This window comes from Sceloporus undulatus, chromosome 2 (genome assembly GCF_019175285.1).
Source record: "Sceloporus undulatus isolate JIND9_A2432 ecotype Alabama chromosome 2, SceUnd_v1.1, whole genome shotgun sequence".
Taxonomy (NCBI): Eukaryota; Metazoa; Chordata; class Lepidosauria; order Squamata; family Phrynosomatidae; genus Sceloporus; species Sceloporus undulatus.
Window position 1 is genome coordinate 216,141,216 of NC_056523.1, and position 27,447 is coordinate 216,168,662.

General features: G+C 37.4%; 1 protein-coding gene across 5 annotated transcripts in view; it reads right to left on the reverse strand.

Annotated features, from left to right (window-relative positions):
• Window positions 1–905: 905 nt before the first annotated feature.
• RNF38 (ring finger protein 38) overlaps window positions 906–27,447 on the reverse strand; it is a 120,114-nt gene continuing 93,572 nt past the window's right edge. For all 5 annotated transcript variants that reach the window (XM_042449394.1, XM_042449398.1, XM_042449397.1 and 2 more), the window contains 10 exons: window positions 19,608–19,801; window positions 17,580–17,790; window positions 16,129–16,296; window positions 13,450–13,620; window positions 12,465–12,626; window positions 12,011–12,117; window positions 10,514–10,598; window positions 9,901–10,022; window positions 7,454–7,553; window positions 906–4,464 (listed from right to left, as the gene is read on the reverse strand). In XM_042449394.1, coding sequence (XP_042305328.1) covers window positions 4,402–4,464; window positions 7,454–7,553; window positions 9,901–10,022; window positions 10,514–10,598; window positions 12,011–12,117; window positions 12,465–12,626; window positions 13,450–13,620; window positions 16,129–16,296; window positions 17,580–17,790; window positions 19,608–19,801 — 1,383 coding nt within the window. In that variant the 3' untranslated portion in view covers window positions 906–4,401. The remainder of the gene's footprint in view (window positions 4,465–7,453; window positions 7,554–9,900; window positions 10,023–10,513; window positions 10,599–12,010; window positions 12,118–12,464; window positions 12,627–13,449; window positions 13,621–16,128; window positions 16,297–17,579; window positions 17,791–19,607; window positions 19,802–27,447) is intronic.

Genomic DNA, 27,447 nt, shown 5'->3' on the forward strand with positions numbered 1-27,447 from the left:
GGAACCAAACTCCAGCAGATACCAAGGGCACACTGTACATTGACCTGTGGATGTCAAACCAGTTTTTTGGGTTGATTTTTTAAAGTAAAATTTCTAAACTTATACCAGAGTATATACAGTATTACACTTTGTAAAGTGGGGACAATGGGAAAGGGGGGACACACATTCCAGATGGATACTCAATCAAAGAAACCACGACTATGGATCCACAGGAGCTGCCATGCATCACAGTTGACTCGAGGACAGTTAACAAAAGAAGATAATTATTTTTTAGAAGTTGCCTTAGGAAGGATTTGCCCTGAGGAACAGCATAGAAATACTTATCAACAAACAAATCTATTGTGCAGCTACATTTACAGTACTGTGCACACTTTAAGTTACCCTATCTTAAAAAAGGTATTGTAACTCTGGAAAAGACACATTAACAGGTCAACAAAAATGATAAGAGGAAGTCATTTGTAAAGGAGACTGGACCTCTTCAAGTTCAGTTTGCTGCATCCTCAGAAGATCTAGCAGATATTTCACCTTGCGTTCGTAGGGTTTGCATTGTATCAGTTAACAGAATATTAATACAGTTGGCCCTCTCCTTACGCGGGGGATCCGTTCCAGACCCCTCCGCGTAAGGCGAATTCCGCCTATGCTCAAGCCCCATTGGAAACAATGGGGCTCATGCATGGCAGTGTGCAGGCGCCATGGGCGCGTGCGGCCATTCAATTGAATGGGATGCGCCGCCCCTTCCGCTCCCCGCAGCTTGAGCACATAAGCTTAAGTCTGCGTAAGGTGCGCCCGCGTATGATGCGGGCGCGCTGTATCTTGAAGATTAAAAGAACATCACCAATACTTCACAGGGAAGGTAATGCTGTATTCATGAAAAGAGTATTGAAAAGAAGCACCACAGAGTTGTATAAGTGTACATCATACATTTATTACTGAACAACCCTCTCAACTCCAAAATTGGGCACAGGGATTAAAAATAAAAATTCATTGCACTACTTAGTAAAGCATTACTAGTAACTCTCATAAAAAATGTACAAATTTTGTTAAAAATTTATCAAGCCTTCAAATGATTTGGTTACAGATATTTATAATACATTTAAAACTACATGTTAAATGATACAATGGAGTATGATTTTAAAGAAAACACTTGACAAATATGATTCTAACAAAACCCATAAGCTTTCATAATCATTAGCAAGTCTGCAACACAAAATAGCAAAATGAGGTAACTGAAGGTACCAAAGGGGGTGGAAGAAAACAGAGAACCGTAGCTCTCCTAGATAGGCCTACCAATAACTGAGTTGTAATGAGTTTTTGGAAAGCAAAAATAAAGGAGTCAATTAAGTTCAAAATATTACAGGTGGAAATGTTAACAGCTGCAACAAATAATCACATTCTGGAGACTGTACAAAAAATTCTATACAAAAAAATTTACTTTGCACAAAATAATCTGTAAAGAAAGCCACAAAATAAGACCTTCAGAGATATCCAAAAGGCCTTTATACCCATTTTATATTTTTAAAAAGCCAGAAGAAGATCAAATTAAGTTGACAATTCATGCAAATAAAACCCCAGCAGTGCGAACATGATAAAGCCAACTTTTTTTTCTTCCTTTAATGGGAGAGGTAGGGACAATGTGGGAGGGGGGAAAAGGGAACCCAACATAATCTGGTGCTGTTGGGCACCCATGAGGGTTGTGGAACTGGACACACAAATGTGCATAACACATGGCAGTTAACAGCTGAGCATGGATCCCCCGCTTTTGCCGACAGCAGCTGGGCTGAGAATCCCACAGCAGTCAGACTGAGCGAGTTCAGAATGCCATGCATGTGTCTCTCTCACACTTGACCACAGGAAGGAGATCCACAGAGATTTGCAAGAGCCCCATGCAAACAGGAGCCGTTCAGAGATCAGCCACAAGAGTGCAACAATGAACTCTAGTATGCCACCAATATGTTCTCTGCAACAGTCCTATACATCCTCCAACAGCCTTGCTCAACTGGAACTAGAAAGCAAGAGACTGATTGCTGCACTGCAACACAGATCCAATTCTGGCCTGAGGAGTCACTTCTCAGAATCAGGTACTATGTGCCTTGTCACTTTTTTTTTTAAGAGAAAGTGCCTTATTTCTGCTTTGACAGTAGACACCGAGTGGGGTAGTGTTATGATTAGTTTCGTACAGGTAAAAATCTTTTTGTCCAGCAATATAAAAAAGACCCAAAGTACTGTAAAACATGTTGTGGCTTCTCCCTGCCCACCTCCCAACCCATGATTTTGTTTGTTTAAAAAAATAAAGGTTACTATGTGCAATTTAACCTCTCTGACATGTTGAGACAATTCCTTGGAGAACATAACTAAGGAAAAAAAATGTAACATTTGCAAATGTCACACACAGTATGTTAAATGGTTTCATTAGCTTTTAAGATCTTGACACTATGGACAGACTAAGGCGACTAACTACTAAACAGAGGCAAACAGTATCCTGAAAGAAATGGGTGGGTGGGAGAGAAATTGTGCTTTTTAATTTTGCAGAACCACAAGCTGCGATTGGTCAGCAGAGCCTTCAGAAAGAAGGACAATTCACAACACTGTTCTGGAGGAATAAACAGACATAACATATAGCAGCATACAAAAGCCTTAGAAAAGGACACAAGAAGGAACATAAAAAGCTGACAGGCAGCAGGTTACAGCCATATTAAGTAGCTGCAGTGCTTGTGCTGTTGCAACCAAAAGTTATGGCGCTTAAAAAACATGAAGAAAAACAATGCAAAAAACAAATGTGCATCTCTTGGGTGGACAACGGTAATAATTTGTAGTCTCATATTGAAATATAGTAAAAAATGCCACGTCTACAATGGTAAGTGATGCCAATTTTCTCCCAGTTCATCATTCAGGAGGCAGTTTAAAGGGCAATGCATTTATTATATTTTCCTTGATTTTTGTACACCAGCCCATTTTCCAACATGAATATTTTTCATACTAGCCATATGACACCAAGGATGCTTCAACATCTCATAAAATCCTGCTATCAGGCACAGAAAACTAGAAACTCTATCCTGGGACATTTCTGTCAGGCAGTAAAGTATTGAAACGGTACCATGGCTGGAGTAGGTGAATCCATATGCTTTATCTCTAAGAAAGTGCTACAAATTGTATTTATGAGGTTACAGAATTTTAAAGAGACGAGAGGTTATTTCTCTCTGTCTCTCTTAAAAATAATTTTAATTGTACTTGTCTATGGCAAGGAGTGTAAATTAGTGCCAGTTTTTGTAAGCTAAATTTTGTATTTAAGCAGGTGTACTGACAACAATACAAGAAGCATTTGCACAAGACTCTCCAAAGTCCTCTCTTTTTTTTTTTATGGACAAAAATGGAACAAAATGCATCTTCAGTATCTCAAATAAAAATCCAGTTTCAGAGTTCAACAGAAAAGAACCAATAATGGCTGGAAGATTTTTTCTTTTAAAAAAAGGAAGAGAGGACAACATCAGCTTTAATTAATCACTCGAGAATTTTTAATATTGCTACCTGGCTGTGCAATGCTGCAAATATGTGTTAAAAAAATGGAAATTCCAGCAGCCCAAGAACAAGGCTATGTAATTATTTGGAATAACGGAAAAATCAGTATAATGACAGACATAAGGTCTCCAATTAATGAGAAGCATAACAGTTGTCTGAATGAAAGCAAAAAGGCCTTTTTATACTATTAAATATATGGAAGGGGGGATGAAGTATCAAATGTCTATAATTGCTGCACCCTTAGCATTCAGTGTGCAACTGCAAACGCAAGGAAAGAAACCAGTGTACAGTACTAGTACTGTTTAAATAACACACAAGATTATACATTGCAGCATAATTAATACTACACACATACATCCTCAGTACATGCTGGTATATAAGTCCTCTCACACTACCATTCAATCACTTGCTCACCCGCATACACACAGACACCCTGCGATCAACGCACCCACCCGCACCGTTTATTCCCACTCACAGTATTTGAAGGCTCTATATAAGGTAGATTGCTATATTGTTTGGAGCTACCACTTTTTTTTTTTAATATAAAAGCACATGCTAGAAGATCACTTTCCACTGTAATCTCGCAGCAACACTCGGAATGATCACACAAAAACCAGGGAATGTTAGTGCACACACGAAATTAAGCTAAAAGAAAAAAAAATCTTTGGAGTTCCAATCACACAGTTAGTATAACAATCCCATAATTGTGAAGACTAATTATAAGCTTTATAGTTGATTAAATCACACAGTGCAAAGAAAGGTCCATTGACCCTTTCGTATAAGGGAAGGCTGGAAGCCACACGGTTTAAGTTCAATGGAGAGTTCATATATATATATACACATGTGACTAGGAACACCCAAAGTAGAATTGTGCTCTTAGACCGGTCATTCTGAATCGCGATGCACTTCTGAAGCGTCAGCTCTGCAGATAGGGCAGGTACGATTTGCCTAGAAAATAAAAGCAGTTTTAATTGAATTGCCAGAGCTACAATCACACTGCATACACTTACTGTAGGAAAAAATATATACTGGATACTAAGTTTTAAAAGAAGGTCACAACCCTGAGGTGCATACCTTCACCAAGCACTGGGATTGGTGGTGGTAGTAAGCAATGCATGCCAAACCCAAAGGCATTTCAGTTAAAACAAATAGGATACATCTACTGTACTTGACTTTAGCTGGAACTCATTTCCATGAAAGCCCTATTGAGATTTTCTTACTCATGTTTATTCATTAAGTGAGGTAGGCAACCAGTGCTTTGCTTGCATAAAAATTAACAATTCGAGTAAGAAATAACAGTTTAAGATGCGGCACCAAACTATAAGAGAGTATGTATTAGCATTAACTAAAGGCAGACTATTGACATTATTTTTTTTTAATAATAATGACATTAATTAAACATTGAATTTACTTTTTAAAATTCTGATTTTTCTTACAAATGCCTCTACACAGCATGCTGGGAACCTCTTTAGTTTGGCAGGCAAAAGCACAAGAAACTATTAACAATAGCAGTACAGATTTATTTTAGCTCCTCCATGGTGTCAAGATAATATAAAGCACTCATCCTTACAATGTTCTCATACTGTACTAAATCTTAAAAGCCTTCTTCTTGCCTAATTAAATTATAATTTGGTGGAAGTTAATATATAGACATCTTGTCTTAAAACATTTTATGTATCATTCTAAAAGAAATTATTCCATAAATTGTTTTTTCCCCCCAAAGATCCTCCTAGGAAAAAAGGCTTTGGGGAAAAAATGAAAACACCTTTCTCTCTTGATTTTTTCAGATTTTTTTCTGGACTTTCACATCTTTGGTTGACACCTCTCTATAGCTCTTTACATTTGGACATTACAAATCTGTGATCATGTTTTAATCAGAGTTTACATTACATATAAATTATGGAACAGTGGGAAGTCAATCCAGCACATGAGGCCAATGATCTCATTGTTAGTTTGATTCTTTATGTAGTGAAATCCTCTAGTGAATGATTTTACCATATTACCGATAGATACAGGAAGCCCCTGCTTATTAGACAGGTTAAGGACTAGAGAACCATCAGAAAATTTAATTGGTTGCATAGTGGAACCCAGGGTTTTTTAAGGTTGTGAATGCGTTTCAGCCAATGAAAGCATAAGTAACTAAGTTTTAAAAGAACTACATATCACTTTTGTATGTGTGTAAAAGCTAAATTAACATTATATATATATGTGTGTGTGTGTGTGTGCACACATGTGAATACTTCCAAGCAAATCTGAGAGGCAAGAACTAATGAAAGAGCAGAATCTCTGTCAAATTAATGGAACTTGTCTATAATCTGGAAGTGTTAGAAGAGCATGTTGCCAGAAAGTGAGGTGTCAAAAGGCAGAGGAAGCCTGTACTAACTTTAAATGTTCTGACATGGCTACAGTAGAATGTTTAGTACATAAAGTATGTTTTATCATAGCTTTTACAAATCTCAAATACACGATTTTCATCTCTGCCTCCTTCTGAAGGTGCTTATTTGGATCACCACTTTATAATCTAAATTTTATTCAGAGAATTGATTATTTCCCCTATTCCTGCTAAAGTTTCCTGAACTTTTGCTTCTAACACCCAGAAGCCCTCCAAAGCAGCATACCAAGTGGTTCAGGCAACTGCTGTAAAAAAAGAGCAATCAGGAGAGATCCCAATTGGCCTACCAAGAACTGTAATTCTCAGCTACTTGGAGCTATGTAGAAAGACAGAGGCGGTATCTAGAAATGAAGTATAGGGGCTGGACCCTTAACAAATTCCCCCTCCCACTGTTATGTGCTGTCAAATCAGCTTTAATTTACAGTGACTCTATAAGTGAGACACTTCCTGGAGCCCGGGTTATCAATAATCTGTTCAGGTCTTGCCAACACAGGGCCATGGCTTCCCTGATTGGACCAATTTCTATATTAAACACATGATGTGATTTTCTCCATTAGCTGATTGACTGCGTTCTAATCTGGGGATCCCATCCCTTCTTGGATGCATATCTTAAAGCACTGAAGGGCCATGAGTGTGTCAGGGAGGGTGAAAGGAATGCTGTAAGGAATCTAGACTTATTGTTCAAGAGCCCAGACTCTAAGCAGTGTCACCCAACACAAACACAGAGTGCTGAAAGTGGAGACATCAGACGAATATACATCCATCATCTTCAGAGAACAATGGCTGCATTGGCAGAAAAGCACTAATTGGTCCGATAGTGAAGGAGGAAGGGAAGCTACTGGACAACAGCAGCAGTGGGTGGGAGACAGTGGTGGAAGAACTCTCAGAGTAACTGCAGTGGGATTTTAGCTAACTCTTCTTAATACTGCACCAAAGATGGATCACTTTCAATGTTTTTTACCTTGAAAATCCTACTATTTTGCCCTGTATGGCTGTAAGGGAGAGGGAAGAAAGTCTAGTTGCACTAGCATTTGAGAGCAAGTTTGACACAGGATTTAGGCTAATGTTAACCAATTCTCCTGCCTTTGATGTTTTGAGATTTGGCATTGCTGTGACAAAATGAATTGGGTATAGTCTCTGAAATTCAAGATTAATTTCCTACTTCAATTATACTTCCATAAGATTGCATCTTGTTTATACTGCTGTTCTGCCATGCTGCTTGGTCACGTTGACTCCTCCATAACGTTAAATTAAATGATATAATTTTGCATATTCAATAACATTCTTGGACACACATATTTCGGGAGAGTTTCTACTTAGCATTCACCAAGTTTCCCTTTTCTTCTTCACAACAAAAAGCCTCATCTTAAATAACTATATGCAGAATGATGTGCAAGTCACATGTCTAAACTTTAAAGTCTATTTGTTTTAACAGAGCTATACTATCGTATATAAATAACATGCCTGAATATCGAGTGTGATGGCATGCAACACAAATAAGAAGGTAGGGTACAATTTTCTTTTTGTCCTAAAATGTAGTATTACCTTAAGCCATTTATCAACACACTTGGCATGGAACTCGTGGTTACATGGTAAAACTCTAAGAAGTTGCCTCGACTCAAAGTCGCACATGCACACTACACACCTAAGAGAGAGAAGAGGAAATATTTTATTGAACAAGAGCAACAACAACTTTTTTAGAAAAAATGTGAATATGTAAGGCATTTGTATGCTGATTTTAAGGGTATGACATAAATATGAAGTTATTAGCAGTACTAATCTACAACATACTCTAGCAAGTGCAGTGGGACCTTGTTATCCACTGGTGTTTGTTTCCCCTGTGAGTAACAAAATCCCTGGATACTCAAGTCCCATTAAATATAATGGCAGAGCAAAATGGTGTCTTATATAAAATAGAAAATCAAGGTTTGCTATTTGGAATTTATACTTTTAAAAATATTTTCAAGCTGTGAATGCTTCAATCTGTGGATAAAAAAAGCTGTGGATAAGGTGGGCCAACTGTATGCTTATTTAGGTGGGCCAACTGTATGCTTAAATAGTGCTCACGTATTTTATTTTAGCAACCCTTATCATCCTGGAAGATCCAATGGTGAGACAAGGATAAAATCACTCATAGGCTCAGGACAAACGGCCCCAAAGTAACTGCATGCTCCCAAGCCCTAGCACATCATGACAGCGGCATCGTGGTGGCATTCCATCCACACGGGCACCAGCATGATGACGTAAGTGACACACAGCATATAGATGTTGTTGCCCGTCGCTTATGTCATGAGTGCGCCAATAGCGCACTTGTGACATACGTGCGCTCTCCTAAAAAGAACCCAATTTTCCCAGGTTCTTTTTGGGGTGGAGGGACACCGGGCAGTTTGGCCTTTTGGGGAGATTTGTAGTGGGCCATAGATACAATCTTTCCTAGCTCCAACTTCACATTCTTAAAATCGGCACCAGTTTTTATCAGCAAGGTGAATTTTCCTTTCTTCTTCCAGGAGCAAATATTGTACACCATGTGAAATTGCTTGGAAATGAATTATAAAAATAAAAATATAATTGTATTTTGCAAAAAAAAGAAGCAGCAGACATCTCTGACAATGGTATGGCTTCAGCAAGGAAGGTTCCTATGGCTACTGAAAAAGGGAGAAATGCTATTTTGTAGGTCACACTTTGCTTGTTCCTGTTATTTTAGAAGTAGTAATATCATTATAAATTCCATGTGATGGAAGCTTTTCTTAAGCACACCTTCCAAGTGATAAGAAGTGATATTCACATCAGAACCAGTCCCTGCAAATACCAGCAAATACAACAATTCACCAGGTACAGCTGAGGCAAGCATCTATTTACCTCCTACATTCAGAATAGGCACAGACAGACAGACAGACAGACAGAAATATATTCTCCCTCAAGCCCTTTCCTATTTCTTTTTTTAAAAAATTTATTATTATTTTAAATTTTATTATAACATATCTTATTTACAAAGCTTGCATTCATCCTGCGTGACATAAGTAACATATAAAATGTTATGACTTTCCTATTTCTTTTTATGCAGCTCTTATCTTTGCAAGAGTTGCACCACGATGTTTTTTTTTAAATCCAGATTTTCTTCTTCAACATTTTACAAGAGATTTTCTGAAATGAAATAGTGTATGGAACTTCATATTTCAAAGAACTGATTTTGTGTGCACAGTGGCTACAATTCAAAGATCTTCCTTTATTAGAACTTTTCTCTCTTCAAATAAGCATTATCCCATTAATACAACGAAACAGAATTTTATAACTACAGTTGTTATAAAAGGTGTTGTTAGAAAAATAAGATCTACACTACTGTTTCAATGCAACTCTTGTAACATAGAAACAATATACCACATATGTAACATCCATAATACACAGCAGTGCAGTTCATTAGATTACGACTGTTCTATCTTAGTAAGGACCTAGAAAATTTGTTTAAGGTTTTAGTTCAAATGTCAACGTATTCCCAACATTAATGTCCCATAGGACCTTTTTAGCAACCCCTCCAAATGTATAGAATGACCTGCCGGAGGAGAGCTGTCAGATTATTACCCTTGATGCATTCAAGAAGATCTCTTCCGGTGGGCCTTCCCAGACTGATCTCCCATTAAAAAGAGAATCCCGTCTGCTCACAGTTGTTCTCTCTATCCACCTATTTTTAACTGCTTTTAATAATATTTTAACCTTCAATGTTTAATTGATGGTTTTATTATGTTGGGGGAGGGTTTTAGGACTATTCTGTATTATATATTTTATCTCTCTTATTGTAACCCACCTCGATCTGTAGGGAGAGGTGGGCTAAAAAGAAACATCATCATCATCATCATCATCATCATTATTAAAAAACCTTACTATGAAGTGCATTTAAGAAAGCAAAAATGTTTGTGGACATTACAGTTGCTAGCTATGCTGGATTTTAGACTGACTTAACATTGAAGTCTCAACAAAGGAAAGAAGGTACTCACAGAGTCTGTTCTGACTGATGGTTATTTGGGTTGAACCTATAGGATGGAAGTTGTTCAATATCTGCTTTTGTCAGTCCTCTTGGTTTGGCTTCTCCCAGTCTTTCTGCCAAGTTCAGCAATGCCTGCAAAAGAAAAGCAACCTTTTAAAACATGCCCTATTTAACTTCCATAGCTTTTTTAAAAAAAATACTTAACTATCAAGGCTGATTAGCTAACTAGAACTATACAAACCGAGAAATTATGCAAATTTGAATAATTTATAGGATATTCAGTTGAGCTGTTCTTTGTACTGAGGCTAAAATGCTTGCGAGTACATAGACATACTACAAGGTCTTGCATGCAGTAATGTATAAAACTCTAATGAAGGCTAAAACAATTATAGAACCCCTTAGTGTAATTATAATTACTCAAAAAATCAGAAATATGAATGCAACTTTACTTTTCATTCTGGAGCTTTATTTTGAGAAATTGCAGCATCAATGATTTGTGGCCAATGGCTAAATAAATGGAGAATAGTTCATGCAAAAAATGTTCTTCTTTTGAGGGAAAGCACTGGGCAAAAGACTTAGTTGACAGACTTTTGTTCATCCTAATGCACACAGCATAAACCAACCTCATAGTTTTCCACTTCGCCATCTTCCACATCCAGCTCAAAACTGAAGGCTGGGCCCACTGTGGGTGGCACTGGAAGCATTGATCTGTGGGAAGAAGTGAGCCAGTGTCATGGTTTAGTACAACCCCACAAAAGAGAAAAAAAGTTGTTTATTTTGGCTCTTTGTATGCACTCTTTTCAACTCTCCCAAACCCACTGCACTGAAGGCCTCGCAAGCATGCTACATTTATCTCTTTTTGGTAAAATGACGTAATCTATTGCAAAGCCATGAAATACAGCTGTAAGGGATAGGAGTAATGTGGCACCCCTGAGAGAAGATAAAACCAATACTGTATCTAATAACGACAGCAAGCTCTCACTAGCACAATTTTGGAGAAATCCGGAAGTCCCCACTCTGGACACATGGCTTTATAAATCGCTGGAAACTGCAGAAATGGATAAAATTACCATGGCATTAAAAGACAGAGCTGATGACGTAAATCAGATTTGGGATCTGTTAATGAAATATTGTAAAGAAAGATGGACAACTTAAACTGAATTTTTCTCTCTTAGCAAACTTTATTTTGTAATGTTAAATAAGTAATTATTATTACAGATTAGGTAAGGGGTGAAGAATCAAGAAAAGATATAAATGTGTAATCTTCTGTGATATAAACATATATATATATATATATATATATATATATATATATATAGATAGATAGATAGATAAATATACAGATATAAATAGGTGATACAAGTGATATGAAGGAATTGTAGTCATATACTGCTTTTGATTTAATAGAGGAATATACAGTGGTGCCTCGGGTTACGAAATTAATTCGTAACGCGGCCGCTTTCGTAACCCGAAAAGCCTTCGTAAGCCGAATTGCCATAGGTGCTAATGGGGAAAAGCCGCGATTCCGTGCGAAAAAGCCGAAAAAAGCACCAAAAGTTTTTTCGTAACCCGAAAAAACATTCGTAACCCGAAACAATAATTCCCTATGGGATTTTTTCGTATCCCGAAAATTTCGTAACCTGGGTATTTCGTATCCCGAGGTACCACTGTATTCGCATAGCTGTTAAGATGGTATTTACTATAGCGAATAATTGGGGGTAGGGGGAATTCATAACAAAGAGGTAGATAAGCAACTTTTTATTGTTATTCATTTGTATATATTGTAAACTTCAATAATGATCATTTTAAAAAAAATGTGGCGCCCTTGGCATGTGCAGACGCTCATCCCATATAAAAATTCTATTCAATTCCCCCCATCCCCCCCAAATAATGTTATTTTTGGTTCAATAATTCTTGGAGATGGTATGGTTTGGTCCAGGAACACCTTCCATGCCAAAACAATTGGAAATCTATTTTAATTATAACCAGAAATGATCAAAATGTCACTTTGTTTTAGGAAATGATGGCTTTGTGGTTGGCATGAGGTCAGGAAGTCCCAACAACAGCCCTCTGACCATCCACATATATCCAACCATGTTATTAAAATGAAACATACTTACAGCACATATGGCAAAAGGCTGGGGTGGTATGGGGGTGGTGGTATTGGCTGCTGGGACCGGTATCGGCTGCGTCCTGTGAGTCTTCGAGGCATAAAAGGTGGATAAGGCTAAAAGGGAAACATATTTTTTAGGAGAATGACAAGCTGTTAAATATTCAGTTGTACTGTATAGTTAGTGCTTGAAAGTCAGGTTTCAGATTTCAAAAAAGTTTTTCCCAGTGGGTATCTTAAATTTACAAATGAACATCTGACTTGTTGGATACATATTTCACAATTCTACGAAAAGGAAAATTAATTTATTTTCTACCCCCAGAAGTTGCATATTTTAATGTATTTAATTCTAATCACTTCAGACACTGTTTTTTAAAAGAAAAGAAATTTAAATGCAAGAAGCAGAATTTTAAAAAATAAACAGCCTAATGCATCAACCCCCAATGTTGAAAATCATCACTTACTACTCCAAACGACACCTCTTGGTGTAAAGGGTCGTGCGCTAAGAACTGGAGAGGGGTTGAGGGAGGCAATGTTGGTGGATGGGCTGAAGGCGGATAGGTAAAACCTCCCACAGGAAGATGGTCTCCAAGCAACTCTACCTCATTTTCTATCCTTTGAAGAGGCTAAAGAAAAACATATACAAACCAGGCTATGTTTAACATTGGTAATAAATGATTTATTACTGTATTTACAAAACAAGCAAACAAACACAAATAAAGAAAAAGAACTTATGTTAGATTTCTTAAATAAATATTATATACTACATGTGAGTCCCCATATCAGGGTCAGTTTTCAAAAATAATGTGAAGGCAAGTTATGATTGGAAAAATATATAAACCTCCCCTTTTTTAACTTTAAAGAACCCCGTCCTGATTCTTAATACATGTGTTTAACTGTAATTAAATGCTTGCTGCTTATTTCAGTGTCAGTAAGAGGTGTTGTTGTGTACTATATGACACAGCATTTTCCCATGCAGATAAAAACATTCACTTCTTCCAGTATTTATACCTATGTGACACTATGGTATCTGCCTATTTAAAAACACAATAACCTTTTCTATCCTTAGCAGGCGACTTTCAGAGAGGAATATTATTCATTTGTGCAGTGAGGCTTGCTGTAAAATAGGGCAGCCAAAAAGCCACACCCACTCAAAGGCTACTCTAGTTGCCTATCATGTTATTTGCTCTATTTTTAATATCATGCCTGCTTGGGCAACCTGGAAATCCTATCCTACATTAAATTTCATTGTAATCCCTCAACCAAATTACACTGATTTCTCAATAGCATGAAAACTGAATGGATATGCAACAGGCACTAAAAGCTCCAAAAGGGTACAGAATACATTATCATTCATGTACTTCCACATATTGTCTTAAGGTGGTCAACTTAACACCTCCTTAGCTATAACCACATGGGTGTGGGGAAAATATTTTTGAAGATACCTACCGACCGTGACTGCTGTGTTTGGAAGGGAACAAACTGGCCTGGAGGTGGCAAGTGTGTAGCATGATGTGGAGAGAGATGTGGAGGATGCAAAAGAAATGGATCACTAGAAAGAAGAGGTGGGAAAGCTGCATATGGAACAGGTAGGTGCTGAACGGAACATGCCTGAAGCATCTGCAAAAGAAGAGAAATGTTCACCAAATTAGGCAACATTTTCAGAAGGGACAATAGAATATAACAAAGCATCATTTGTTTACACAGCCAAGTATGGTTACCAAAGAAGAGCCTGCCACTCTTTAAGACTAGCAAAATCAAAACAAGTTATGCAAGGTATAAGGGTAAACATTGGAAATTTATAAAAGCTGAATTTTTCTTTGTTTGGAAAGAATTTTGGTTAAGTGTTTCATAATTATATATATTTTTCCAATGTTTCAATATTGTAACTTCTAAAATAGTTGACACCAGTCTTCCCACATATACTTGATATATTTTCCAATTTCTGTAATGTTCTATCTCTTTTGAGAGAATAACGGTTACTATATAAATCAATTATGCTTTGTACTATTCTGATGTCCTTTATATACTCTATTTTTGTTTGAAAAATTGATTTCAGTTATGTAATACTGACACATTTTATTTTAGTGCGCCCATGTTATACGCGGGCGCACTATATGCAGCTTTGAGCTTATGCGCTCAAGCTGCGAGGAGTGCCGGGGTGGCACGTCCTATTCAGATGAATGGGTGCACGGAATTCGCCTTATGCAGGGGGTCCGGAATGGATCCCCCGCATAAGGCAAGGGTCCACTGTACTAGTTAGCTAACTTACGGTCACTGACAGTGTAAACTTAGGAAAAGACTGGCTACGTTTTCAAAAACAGAATGGGAACTGGTATGTACCCTGAAGACTAATTCAGGTCAGTTGTGAAGGAGTCATTCAAAATAATGGGTTAGGTTAATGGTAAGCAACTTTCAGGGTCGAAAGAGGGGCAATGGACACACCTCCTGGAGCTTCTAGGGCAGTGGTGACGAACCTATGGCACGTGTGCCAGAGGTGGCACTGAGAGCCCTCTCTGTGGTCACATGCTCTGTCACCCCACCACAGAGTTTGTTACTAGAAAGCCAGAGGAACGTGGCACTTGGTGATAAGTAAGTGGGTATTGGTTTGCAGTTTGGTCAATCAGTCTGTAACAGGCTCGCACACCACCGCATCACCAAATCTGCTACTGCTACTTGCAGCAGTAAAATAATATCTTCTTGTAATTGTCTTTCTTTTTAAAAGTACACTTCTCACCAAAGTACACTTCCCACTAAAAACAAGGCAGTCCCTATGAGTTAAATAAATGATTTGCAGCTATCAAATTTGTTGCTTTAGTGGAAAAAACTGTGACTTTTTAACACATAAACAAGGCATGCTGGGACACAACCTTTTTATATGATAAATAATGCTTCCTTGAAACTGTTAGGAAATTCTCTTTTAAAATCAGGCACATGGCCACCAATACTTTGTTTACATGTAAATAATGTTGCCACCGTTGCTGCATATTTGGTGATGTAAACTGGGGTGGGGTGGTGCCTGAGCACAACTTCACAAAAATAGTCAAAGGTACATGTGCACACATATACATCATTTAAGTCCTGCTACCACCAAGGAGGGCACAGATGACCATAAGGATTTCTGACTAGTTGTAGCGATCAGAAATGCAAGTGCCACAAAATCTGAATAGCCTATGATCTGGACAAGGATATGGACAGAGAATGATATTCAACTGGCAAGGAAGTCAGACAAGGCTGCATTTTCTCAACCTGTCTGTTTAATGTATACATAGAACTTATCACATGGGAACAATAGTTAATACTGCTCGTATTAGCAGTAAATGGCAGTTGCCTATTTTAAATTATTGATCTTGGATTCCAAGGATTTTGGAATGACTACAGAGAACAAGTGCAGAAGCAGGGTCACAGCTGAATATTATGAAAACAAAAATAATTACTACAGATAATTTACATCACTTAAAAGTGGGTGATGATATCAAAATAAGGATAATTTATACTTTGGTTAAGTCATAAATCAACAGTGAAACTGTAATCAAGGAATCAGAAGATTGGGAGGCCAGCTATAAAGGAAGACCCCCCCACACACATACACATTCAGAGGGATTAAGGGTACACTCACAAAGTGGAAAAAACTGCAAACATAAATAAATATAAATAAAACCATGAATGCTATTTTTTTTAACCTGAGGGAACACTTCTCTGGGATACTCTAGGACTTTTCAGCATGGCTGTATGGTCAACTTCTGGTAGAAGGTGACCACAGAATCACACTGCAGGACCTAAAATTTCCAAGAGATAACATATTAATCAAGAGACCAGCAAACATGTGGGGTGGGTGGGTGGGAGTGACTAGATATGGCCCTCAAATGTAAAGATATATTGTATCAATCAATACCAAAGTCAAAATCATTCCTGCCATATCATTTTCAATTTCTAAATATGGATCTGAAAGCTGGACAGTGAAGAAAGCTGATAGGAATAAAATTAACTCATATGAAATGCAGCGTTCTACAGACACCATAGATTGTGTCTTGTTTTCAGATAAATATATAAAGAATTGAGCTTTAAGTCAACTTCCAAGGACATTTTCAGTCTTCATTATCAAAACTAAGATTTGAAACTACTTACTGGGGGAGGCACACTGCAGACAGGGAGATGCTGTCCACTGAAAACCACGGAACAACCTGGGACCTGCTGTGTGTTGCAAGCTGGTATGTGCTGACCTGTGCAAAGTGGAATCCCATGTGGCGCCACTGTGGTCACTGTATACGAAACAGGCACTGTGCCCTGATGGATCTGTGTAGAAGACAGTAAAGAGCTTTCAGATGTTCAAAACAAAAAGATAGGATTGTTCAATCTAGAGCAAGATTTTTTTTTTTTTGAGACAAATTCTAGTTATCTACAAATGCACCATGATGGAGTTGGTACACTACTCGGATCCACAAGTAATCATTGTCAACTGACCATGTACCTCACTGTAGTCAATTACTGCAAAGTATTCTGTTTAAAATGCCTTGGTATACGATAGTGTCATCCTTTTTAAAACTGCAAAGTCAACCAACAGCCCTGACACAAACAAAGGCATTTTGATTCCCAGTGCTGCAAGAGATTTCCATAAATGCCTATACAGACCCCCCCCCCCCCCCCCGGGACCGCAATTTTTTGTAAAGTTTCAATTAGCTTACAAACAGTTTCTCCTACTGGCCATATACTACAACTGTAGGGTCTCTGAATAGGAATGTAGGAAGCAGCCATTAAACACATAATACAGGTTTTCCAACTATCTAGTGGAACAGATTTAAAGTAAGCAAGACTGTTCTAAAGCTGTCATGCCAAAAGGTGTTATGTAATTCTTTGACTAGAAGGTTTTCAAGGACACCTCTTGTAATCTTGCATTCACTTTGTATTGAGGAACATATGGCTTGAACAACCTAATGCCTTAAATATTAGAGTATCTATAATAATGCCAGCTACATTACTCTTTCAGCTAAGCTTTTTCTACACACCACTGTAAGAAGCATTGAGGATGCATGTTTTTTAACCTTTAAGCATCCTGCACTGAGGGTAAGTAATCCTGCCATCTCTTTGCATCAAGCCTAGTTAGGTTTCTCTGTGCTTGCACTGGAGAGCCAGCATGGCATAGTGGTTTGACTTTTGGATTACGACTCTGGAGACCAGGGTTCAAATCCCGGCTCGGCCATGAAACCCACTAGGTGATCGTGGGCAAATCACACTCTCTCAGCCTCAGAGGATAGCAATAACAAACCCTCTTTGAAGAAACTTGCCAAAAGTCCATAATAGGTCCACCTTAGGGTCATTGTAAGTTGGAAACAACTTGAAGGCACACAACAACAAAAGTGTTTGTACTAGGAATAACTGAACAGAGATACCCAGCCTCAGAGGCAGCACACCTAGAAACGCAACTGACACATAAACATAAAGGATGTATCCTCCCAAGGTAACCAACCAATTCTTATTTTTAGGCATTTGAAAAGACTTTTTTGGGGTGTAACAGTGAAACAACTAGAAACACTTGGCTATAAGAAATTTGGAAAACATGCTCTCATATTTTGTCATACCTGCTCATGTATGTCAACCATTACTGCATTCTGCTGTGGTGGATGAGCAGCTGGGTGCAACAAACGGGGAGATACATTCGGTGGATGGAAGGCTCGGGGTTCTTCTATTGCTTGTTGTTGTCCATAGGGAAGATGGTAGTTTTCATCTTGGCTAATGGAATTATGCCGAGACAATCGATCTCTTCTTGTTCTCTGGCGTCTGACGGGAGGGCTGCAAATAATCAAATTGGACAAGGGTTTTTTTTTCTCTCTCTCTCTTTGAAACACACACGGCAGAATATTCCTTTCATGAGTTTTAGACATGAAGTTTTATTCCTGTGTTTCTAAATTCACATACAAAGTTCTGGATAAATTTACAACATTTCCTTATAGTGAAAACAGAAGAATGAAAATCTTGTGGTAGCTGCTGAGAAAATACATCTGGTAGCTGTAACCAAGTGTGGATTAGGTAGTCACCTGCAACTTCCAGCCCCATAATGGCAAAGCTACCAGGTATCTTTTTCTTGCTCTGTTTACTGTGCAGATTCAATGATCAAGAAGAACTCTGTGGGTCAGAGGCCAGACAGCTGATTTTTCCTGTGATGACAGCTACCAAATGGAAAGCTTTAAAGTGTGACTGTGTAAAATTTGTCACTATTGCCTCAGTGTATTCTAAAGGTAAAATTCATACAAAAATCTGTGTTTTCCAATGTTTGAACACAAGAAAAGGAAAGGTACGGTAAGCAAGAAGAGTTTCAAACTTGTAGACTCATTCCTCATGATCTTCAAAGTCTAGTGTCATTCCAAATTAGCTTTACCTTTGTATCAATACAAACACTAAATGTCCTATGATATCTGGCCAATGCTACAGTACTAGAGGTGAAAACAATGCAGGTCAGATATCATAAAACCTTTTAAGATTCTCCACAGTGTGGGGAACATTACTCAGGAAGAACCTAAAGCTGCATAGGGGCTCAATGATCATATCAATGAGTCTTTAGAACAACTTCAAGGAAGAAAGCAAACAAGAGTCATACAGAAAAGAAAATGGCACACTTTGATTTTGACAAGTGTAGGCAAATTGCGGGTGACCACTGGCACATGATTCAACAGCAACAATTGCCAAGCTGTTGATCTCTCTGATCCTATCACTAGAAAATGGACACATTCACTAGAAAATACCGTCCACCCAAACCCAGACAAATGGTTCAAAGGGAAAAGAGAAAAGAAACCCTTGCCTTCCTGGAAATTGTGCACCGATGGATTATGAAGACAGGTTCAGTGCCTTGTGCAGCCATAAACTAGTGACTTTTGCAAAGTCATTACATTTCAACCTGACCTACATCACTAACTGTGATGATTAAACAGATAATCCACACTGACAATGAGTTCCTTGGAAAAGGGTAGGGATAAAAATATGGATGTCTGTAGAAGGCAAAGGCTCTTGCTCTTGATTACTGGAAGTGTTGGAGAAGTCTACTTTCATCATAGCTGAACACTGTGTAGATAATATTAGATAAGCTTCATCTCCACAGTCATAAAGGCCAGAAATATACTGTATTTTAAACCACCACCAAAAGTAGCCTTGCCCTGTGATATCTGCCTTGAGAATTTTACTGTTTTTGTAGCTGACATCACTTTCTCAGCCAAGCTACCTCACAACTGTGCAAGGAAAAAAGGTTACTATGGGAAGAAAAACAGGGAGCATCCCATTCTAAACAATTTGGAGGAAGGTAGAAAAAATGAAGTTGGATGTAAAGAGTACAAAGAAGCAGCTCTTCTTCACCTCTGTAATGAAACATTAGTTAAGAACTGTAAGTAAAACTCATTGTTTTACCTGCTATATTCCTGGCAGAGTCAAAGCATCCAGGAAAATATCATTGTCAAATATGATCACCAGAAGAGTAGACACATCACTACCTCCTCCAAATAACTATTTAATTAATGAGACATAATAAATGTTTGTTTGTTTTTTTAAAAAAAGCAACAGCTTGATAGTTATGTAACTACAATGTTCAGTAGGAAGACAAATTAATATCCTATACTTGCCTCCTTCTGTTGCGTGCAGGTGTGTTACATCGTTCCCCTGAGAAGTGATGTTGGCTCGGTCGAGCTGAAGGAGGCTGCCTATTTGATGTCATCTCCCATGGTCGCATTGGTGGTGATGGGGCTGGTGATGCTGCTGCGTAGTCGAAGACTGAATGAGAAAGGCGCTGTCTCTTGGGACTTGGACTATCTTCACTCTGTGTGACAGTATGATAAAATAAATAAAAATTCCACAAGTGGTGGGTATTCTAAACCAGTATTTAAAAAAGGCTACAACTCTGGAATGCTTTGTAAATGTGAAGGGGGCAATATACATTTCCAATGAATAGATCAGGACATAAATGCCTTTATTCAGTAATAGTTTTAGTTTACTGCTCATCTCTTCAATAGCCTTTTTCCTGTGGATTATTATGGGGAATTTTTCCAGTTCTGAAGTAGACTCAGTTAACAGGACTGAAGCAAACAGAATATAAATGTTTGTCTACATCTTGAAAAAGTAAGTATTACCACTTGCTCATTCTTCAAAATATGTTTGCACAAGAACAACCTTCATGTTGGTGAGCTCTAGATTTGTGAATTATTAAAGAAGGTGCAGTCAGATTGAGTTCCAGTTCAACACATATGCTCACAACCAATAATTGCATACCACAGCCAACTGGCCTGCTAAGTAAGTTCTAATATACTTCTTTAGAATGAAATACTTACACCACTGAGAAGTATGCAATCACACAGAAGCTTTCATTCACCTTTATGAGGTGGTTTTTAATACACCTTGTTTTTAATGTTTAAAAACATCAAAGAATCCAGACATCAAATGTAAACCATATTTTTGGTTAATACCACATATACTCGACTATAAATTAACCTCATGTATAAATTGAGGGCAGTTTTTGGGGCCAAAATTATGGATTTTGATTTGACTGTGGATAATTCGAGGATAAAGATAATGCCTAATTCCAGCAGGAATTAACCAAACCACATTTTTGGTTAATACTGTATATACTCAATTATAAGTTAACCTCATTTATAATCTGAGGGCAAGTTTTGGGGCCAAAATTATGGATTCTGATTTCATCTGTGGATAAGTTGAGGGTAAAATGTAGGGGCATGTAACAAAGGATCTAAAGAATGAAGCAAAGCAAGACAATGCCTAATTCCAGCAGGCATAATTGTTTGTGCTCACACTAAAGGTTGGATGGATAAGAACACAGTAGGGTCAATGCTTCCAGGACAGATTACACTCTTGCCTTTGACCAGGGAATGGTTCCTTTTTACATAAAAGTACCTTACTTGCATTGATTTGTGGCTAAGTTGACTTAGGTGTTCAGGGTCAATTTTTGATTAAATTTTTAAAGAATATATACAATATATTAAACTATTTAATGTATGTATTAGAATTATCTGGTCTGCTGCTAACTTACATCACCCATTTTCATTCCCCCATTTTTGTTTGATTTTTTTTTAAAGAGGAGAAAAATATCAGCATGAAAAGGAAATGAAGACAACATAGAAAATAGTATAGGTTTTGCAACTGATGTTTCAGTCATGAAGCTCACTATGTGATGCTGTCAGCTACACTACTATTGACTTCAGTGTAGTTTACCATATATGGTGAAAAATGCTCATTTCATACATGTGCTATTTTCAATAGAGATCCTAGATACCCATGTTTTCCAGTCTGTACATTAAGCTATATAGCTGGGCTACATAGGTATGTGTAGCTCAAAATAACATTTTAGCTTGAACTAGTTGCAAAGGTATTTACACACTTATATTATTCTACACAAGGGGTGGGCAACTTCTTTGGCCAGAAGCTAGATTGGACCTCTACAACCCATGGAGAATAATATCCTGCCATCATCCTTCTGCCAGACCTACCACCAAGAACTGAAATTTCCTTCAAGATCTACATACATGGGGAGGGTGCATTTTCCTTTAAAACAGAACTGCACTGTTTTACAGGAGTGTAATTCCACTTGAAAGTAATTCATTTGTTCCCTCCAAATTTTGTTTTCAGAAGAACATGCACCTTTTTTGCCACATTGAGTTGTCAAAATTAAGGCAAAAGAATTTATGCACTCTACAGATCACAGGCTGTCCATCCCCGCATTACACAAAAGGCCATAGATTCAATACACTACAATACTTATTAAAAAACAAAGAAATGTGAAAACTTCAGAAGCTGTAATTTGTAATATAAGGTGAATTTTGTCCTGCAACCCCACTTGAGGCTTTGCCTTGGAGAGAAACATAAGAATTTAGTCCCAGTCAGCCTTTATAGACCACAACAATTGATTTAGTGGCCCAATAGAATATAAGGAATTTTTGGTACAAAAATTTTAAGTCTAAATAATAATTTGCCACAAGAATAATTTAAAGAGAAACAGAGAAAGACACAAGATGGCAATAGTCCCTACCACCACCCAAGTTCCTGACTGTTCCCAAATCTCAAAATCTGTTCCCAAAATCTTTACCCCAGGAAACAGTGAGAAGAATTTATGTTGGATGGTAACACAAATCAGCTGAGAATTTCAGAATTCCAGAAAAGAAAAGCAGCAAACCCCGTCTTCACCTGACTGCTTCATAGATGGCTAGGTGCAACTAAATGGCTGCTCCAAAAAGTAGCATTTTCTCAGTGCCTGAACAGGAACTTAGTTTATGGATCCCACAGTGTGCAGGGTGGCTCCAGAGTTTCTTAACATCTGAACCGGGAAACTGGAGTTAACGGAGGGGGCTTCTCGCCCTCCAAATGTTCCTGATCTTCATCTCTAATGAGCTATTGCCAGCATGGCATTGGCCAGTTATGGTCCAGCAATACAGTATCTGGATGACTATCAGATACCCAGTCCTGCTGTTGCATATATACTCAATGAAAAGTAGGATCTAACCCTAGTCTGCAACATCAGTTTGAAGGGAACACAGTGCGCCAGCACCATATGCGGCTTTCAGCTTATGCTGAAGCCATGCTGGAATACAATGAATGGCATGCCCAAGCCCCATTATATTCAATGGGGCTCAAGCATACGTGTTATTTGCCTTACGCAGGGGAGGGGGGGGGTCTGGAACGGATCCCTGCATAAGGCAAGATTACACTGTATTAAAATTATTGGTTTTATAATCAGGCAGCCAGGTGGAGAAAATATATCTCCTTTAAACCAGGAAATATCTTCTACACTAATGAAGGGTTGTTGCAGAAGACAGTTCCTTGGGCCAAGAATTTTCCACTCACTACTATTGTTTTGATATTCTAGTTTTGAGCAGGGCTGCGGAATAGTGGTGATTTTGGGGTTACTCCTTGGTCGACTCCAGAGTAAGATATTTTTTCTTAATGTTATTCCTACTCCTGTAAAAACCTCTTACTCCTTTACTCCTTACTCTTACATCTACTCCCCAGCCCTAGTTTTGAGAGGGCAACATGATGTGATGCCATGATTGCAAAAACTGTAAGGGCAGAAGAAGCAGGCAGTCGGGGTGAAAAAAAGCACTCCCCCCCAAACCATGTCCTATTTTATTTCGTTACTCATTCAAAATAATATCCATCAGCTCATTAGCTTATGAAGACAAAATAAAAAAAAAACGTTCAGAAGAACGTGAAGATAAACTGATGTCAAAATTTAAGGACTAACTTCTGCCAGGTCTTTTGTCATTAAAATACACTATGCTCAGAATTTTAGATTTTAAAATTTTTAATGTTTTTAAGCCTTAACATTTCAAAAGAATTAAAAATCTTTTATTCTGCTCCACTTAGGTTAACAAAAAAAGTTATAATATAAAATTAGGTAAAATACAATTACAGAATAATAATTTAATTGAAAAGAGTACAATAATCATTAGTTAAAACTACACACTGCTAAATTTTGAAGATTTGGGCCCAAAACACACTACAGAAATAATCCAGCTAGAGACCGCTTTAACTGCCCTGGTTCAATGCTCAGGAATTCCGTGAACTGTAATTTTGTGAGGCGTTTAGCCTTCTCTGTCAAAGAGATCTGGTGCCACAATAAACTAAAATTCCCAGGATTCCCTAGCACTGAGCCAGGGCATTTAAAGCAGTCTCAAACTGGATTATTTCTGTAGTGTGTTTTGGGCTGTGGACACTTAATGCCTGTGATAGATATCCTGTGATACATAGCAACCCCTTTCGAAAGTAGTCATATAGGTGACTCTTGTGAAAAGTTATCCATCCAAACATGAAAAGTTACTATGCATCAGAGAATGAGAAAAATCTCAACTGGAAGTGAGGAACTCAAACCACCCTTTATGGATTTTCCCACCTCAAAAACATGAGAACTAGAATTTAACCCACCTTGTATTTGTAACTGTTTTACAATTCAATACAGAATTTAAAAACTGTATCTCATAGAGCAAAATCAGATCAACTTCCTGAATTAGCCTGCTGACCATTTCAAACCTGTCACAGTACACAAGATGTCCGATATAAAACAGACAAATTGCCTTGAACCCATGAATGGAGCACACAGAAAAGCCTTGGAGATTAAAACGACACTTTAATTTATGACATGGTGTATGTGGACATTGAAAGACAGAGAAACTGTCTTTTACTGAATCACATAGCCCATTCTTCCTGAAACAATTTGGCAGCAGCTCTTCAAAGATTTCAGACATGATTTTCCCCTCTACTTGGAGAATCTGGGGATTGAACCAGAGATTGACTACCTGAAAAGCATGTATATGCTTTACTACCAAGCTAAAGCTCCTCTCTGATGTATTTCTAATAACCAGTGATTCACAGGATACCATACAATTAACAGCAGTGCTCACATTAACTAGAAGACTAGAACTAGATATGTATATATCATGGTCAGGGTATTTATTTATTTAAACTGTGAGTGTCTGCTTATGCTTAACACTGACCAAATTCGAAACTGAATTCCTTATTCTTGATTTCTGAATTTAAGCATAAATGTTAAGTTCATGAATTCCAATAGGAGATTTAAGCATATTTTTAAATCTTCTTCACAACGATCGGTGGAGTGAAACATGCTTAACTTTGGCCAGAGTGTGATAGCTATTAACAAAGTGGATACAGTAATGGGGTTTCATCAGAACAATTGCATTAATAATTAACAAAGCAAAATTTTGATGAGCTTGTTTTTGTTTAAAAATTTCTCTTGTATATTTACAATGCTAATGTCCAGAAGGTGCAACCTTCTCTGAATAAAGTAACATGTTGAAGTAGCTTCTAAGAAATGGAACTAGCAACTCCAATATTCTTCCATCTGAATTGCAGTGGTATTTCCATATCAAGGAAGGGAATGAATGAACAATTTCCCACAATACCACCACAAATTCAGTCTCTGAAAAACAGAAATTATTTATATGTATTATGCTATTATTTATTTGATTGTACACCATGGGCAGGTTTACTTTATCTATTTTAATGTTTGTATGTACAGCGCTGTGTAAATCTATAGCGCTATATAAATAAAGCATAATTTCCCATAATTTTCTTCTTTAAAAAAAACTATTTCAAAAAGGCTCAGCAGAAGTAAGAACAGTATAAGTGTTGAGTTCTCCAATTTTTCTAGATACAAGCAGAAGACTGAACGTGTAGCAGAGGTACATGTTTTGGGCAGAGGTGAAAAAAGGACAAAGCCCAAAAATTAATTGGGGGCAAAGTTGCACACATTCCAAAAACGATGAGGTGAATACTGAATTAAAATCCCCAATTCAGGGTTAAATTTTCATCTGGTAAATTTTCAAATGCAACTGAACAATGAAGACTCCTATTTTTGGTTTGAGTGTTGAACTAGAATTCTGGAGATCAAGGTTTGAATCCCTGTGTGGCAATGGAAACACAAGGGGTGAACTTGGGCAAACCACAGTCTCTCAGCTTCAGAGGAAAGCAAAGGCAAACCCAAGAAAAGACCACCAACAACTGTTTCAAGAATGAACAGGTTTTTCTGAACTTAGATTCTGGTTTATAGCTTAGCATATTCTGACACATTTCTAACATTAAGTTTTAATAAACCCACCTCAATTTACATCCTGCTTAATAACATATGCGTTGTTTCTATTGTTGCATCTTACAATGGCATTAGATTCTCCCCTCCAAACAAAAAAATAATACACCTTGCTATTTAACCATTTTCATTTTTAAACTGCAAATTTTCAGCCAGTGCTACATATACTCTAGAGTGGTTTTCATTTGTGTTTTATCCATTCCACACATTTCTGAAGACTAGTATGAACAGATTTCTTATTTAAATTAATCTCGAGTTAGCAATAACTTTGTATGTACTCCACCTCAATAACTTTCTTTAAGGGTTAATATTCAGAAATATTTAAATCATCACATACTGGAACAAAAATATATTGCCACTTTCCTTTTGCAGCACCTAAATGACTGATGTCATCATATGCCTTATTACTCCTTTAAAAGGAATGATACACGGTCAATAGTTAACTGCAACTGGGGAAGCTATATCGTTATTGCTTCTTTAATAGTAAGAGATACAGCCAATGTACTTACATAACTAGAACAGCTGTGTTCAAATCACTTGTAAGTGAAGTAACTGAATTTTTCTCTATTTCATTTTATCATGTCAGTTTTAATCAACTAGTTACCTAAGGCATGCTTATAGGGGTGCAGATCAGCAGCAAGAGCCACTTCATCTTAATGAAGAAAAACCATAATTAAACCTATTTAACCATCAATAACACACTCAGAAGACAGCCATTAATAAACACCTGGCTACCAAAATACAGGATACAAAATCTGGTCCAAAATACACTATAAGCATCTACACAAAGCATCAACCATGCCATCCTTTCATGGATGGGACTTAGGCATAAAACTTCAGCACCCTAATTCAATTCTGTTGAAAAAGAGCTGGAACATTTGAAAGAATGTATTAAAATGTCCTCTTTTACTACACAAATACATTTAGTTTAGTGTACGGTATTTCCAACCTGCTCTGATAATTATTGCAAATTTATTTGGGGGAAAAAGCAGACATTATCATGTAGTTATTGCTCTTAAACAAGTTGAGAAAATAGTTAGAGCTGAAGTGGAAAAGAAATATATGTTTTTAAATGTTTTTAAAATTATTTCAAGTTTTCAGGAACCAAACTTCCTGGGTCTTAAATAATCCATTTGAAAATTTATTACTTGGAATATATGTATTACCAATACTACAAATATACTGTATTAACCTTAAAATATTTAATTCAAGAGATCTTAGAGAAAATCTGTAACAAAAAAGTAGATAGTTCCTGCTTTGTCAACTGGAAAATAAATAGTTAATAAGCCATACATGACATCAAATATTACACAGCATCCATCTTACAACAACTTGTCTCTAGCTAGCCTGTTATGCTTATATCATTGATTTCACTTTTATCACACATTTCCTACTTTTTGGATGGGAAACAGCATAAGCACAACTCTACTTTTAAACAAAGTCCAGCAAATATAGCAGGGGAAAAAAAATACCAGGAGCAGGATAAGAAACAACAGCACCACATTATCATGTTTCTTTACCACCTATCCTTCCTCCTATTTCTGGAGCAAGAAAAAAACTTGAATACAACTTTTTTCATTTATTTCATAAACCCCCTTGACAGAGACCCAACTATGAAGTACTAACATTACAACTTCTGGGAGCCCACTTTAGATATGATCAAAGGAAAGAAAGACACATATACAAATGAGAACTGTATACAGAATTCTGTTAACTTTCAACCCCCCCTCCATTCAAATTTCCATTTCATCCAAGTGGTTTACATAGATTTTGATTAAAAAATTATAAACCATTTGCAAGAAACTGGAAAAGGAGATCTGAACGGGGGTATAAAAGAGCTAGCAGCTACATCTAAAACA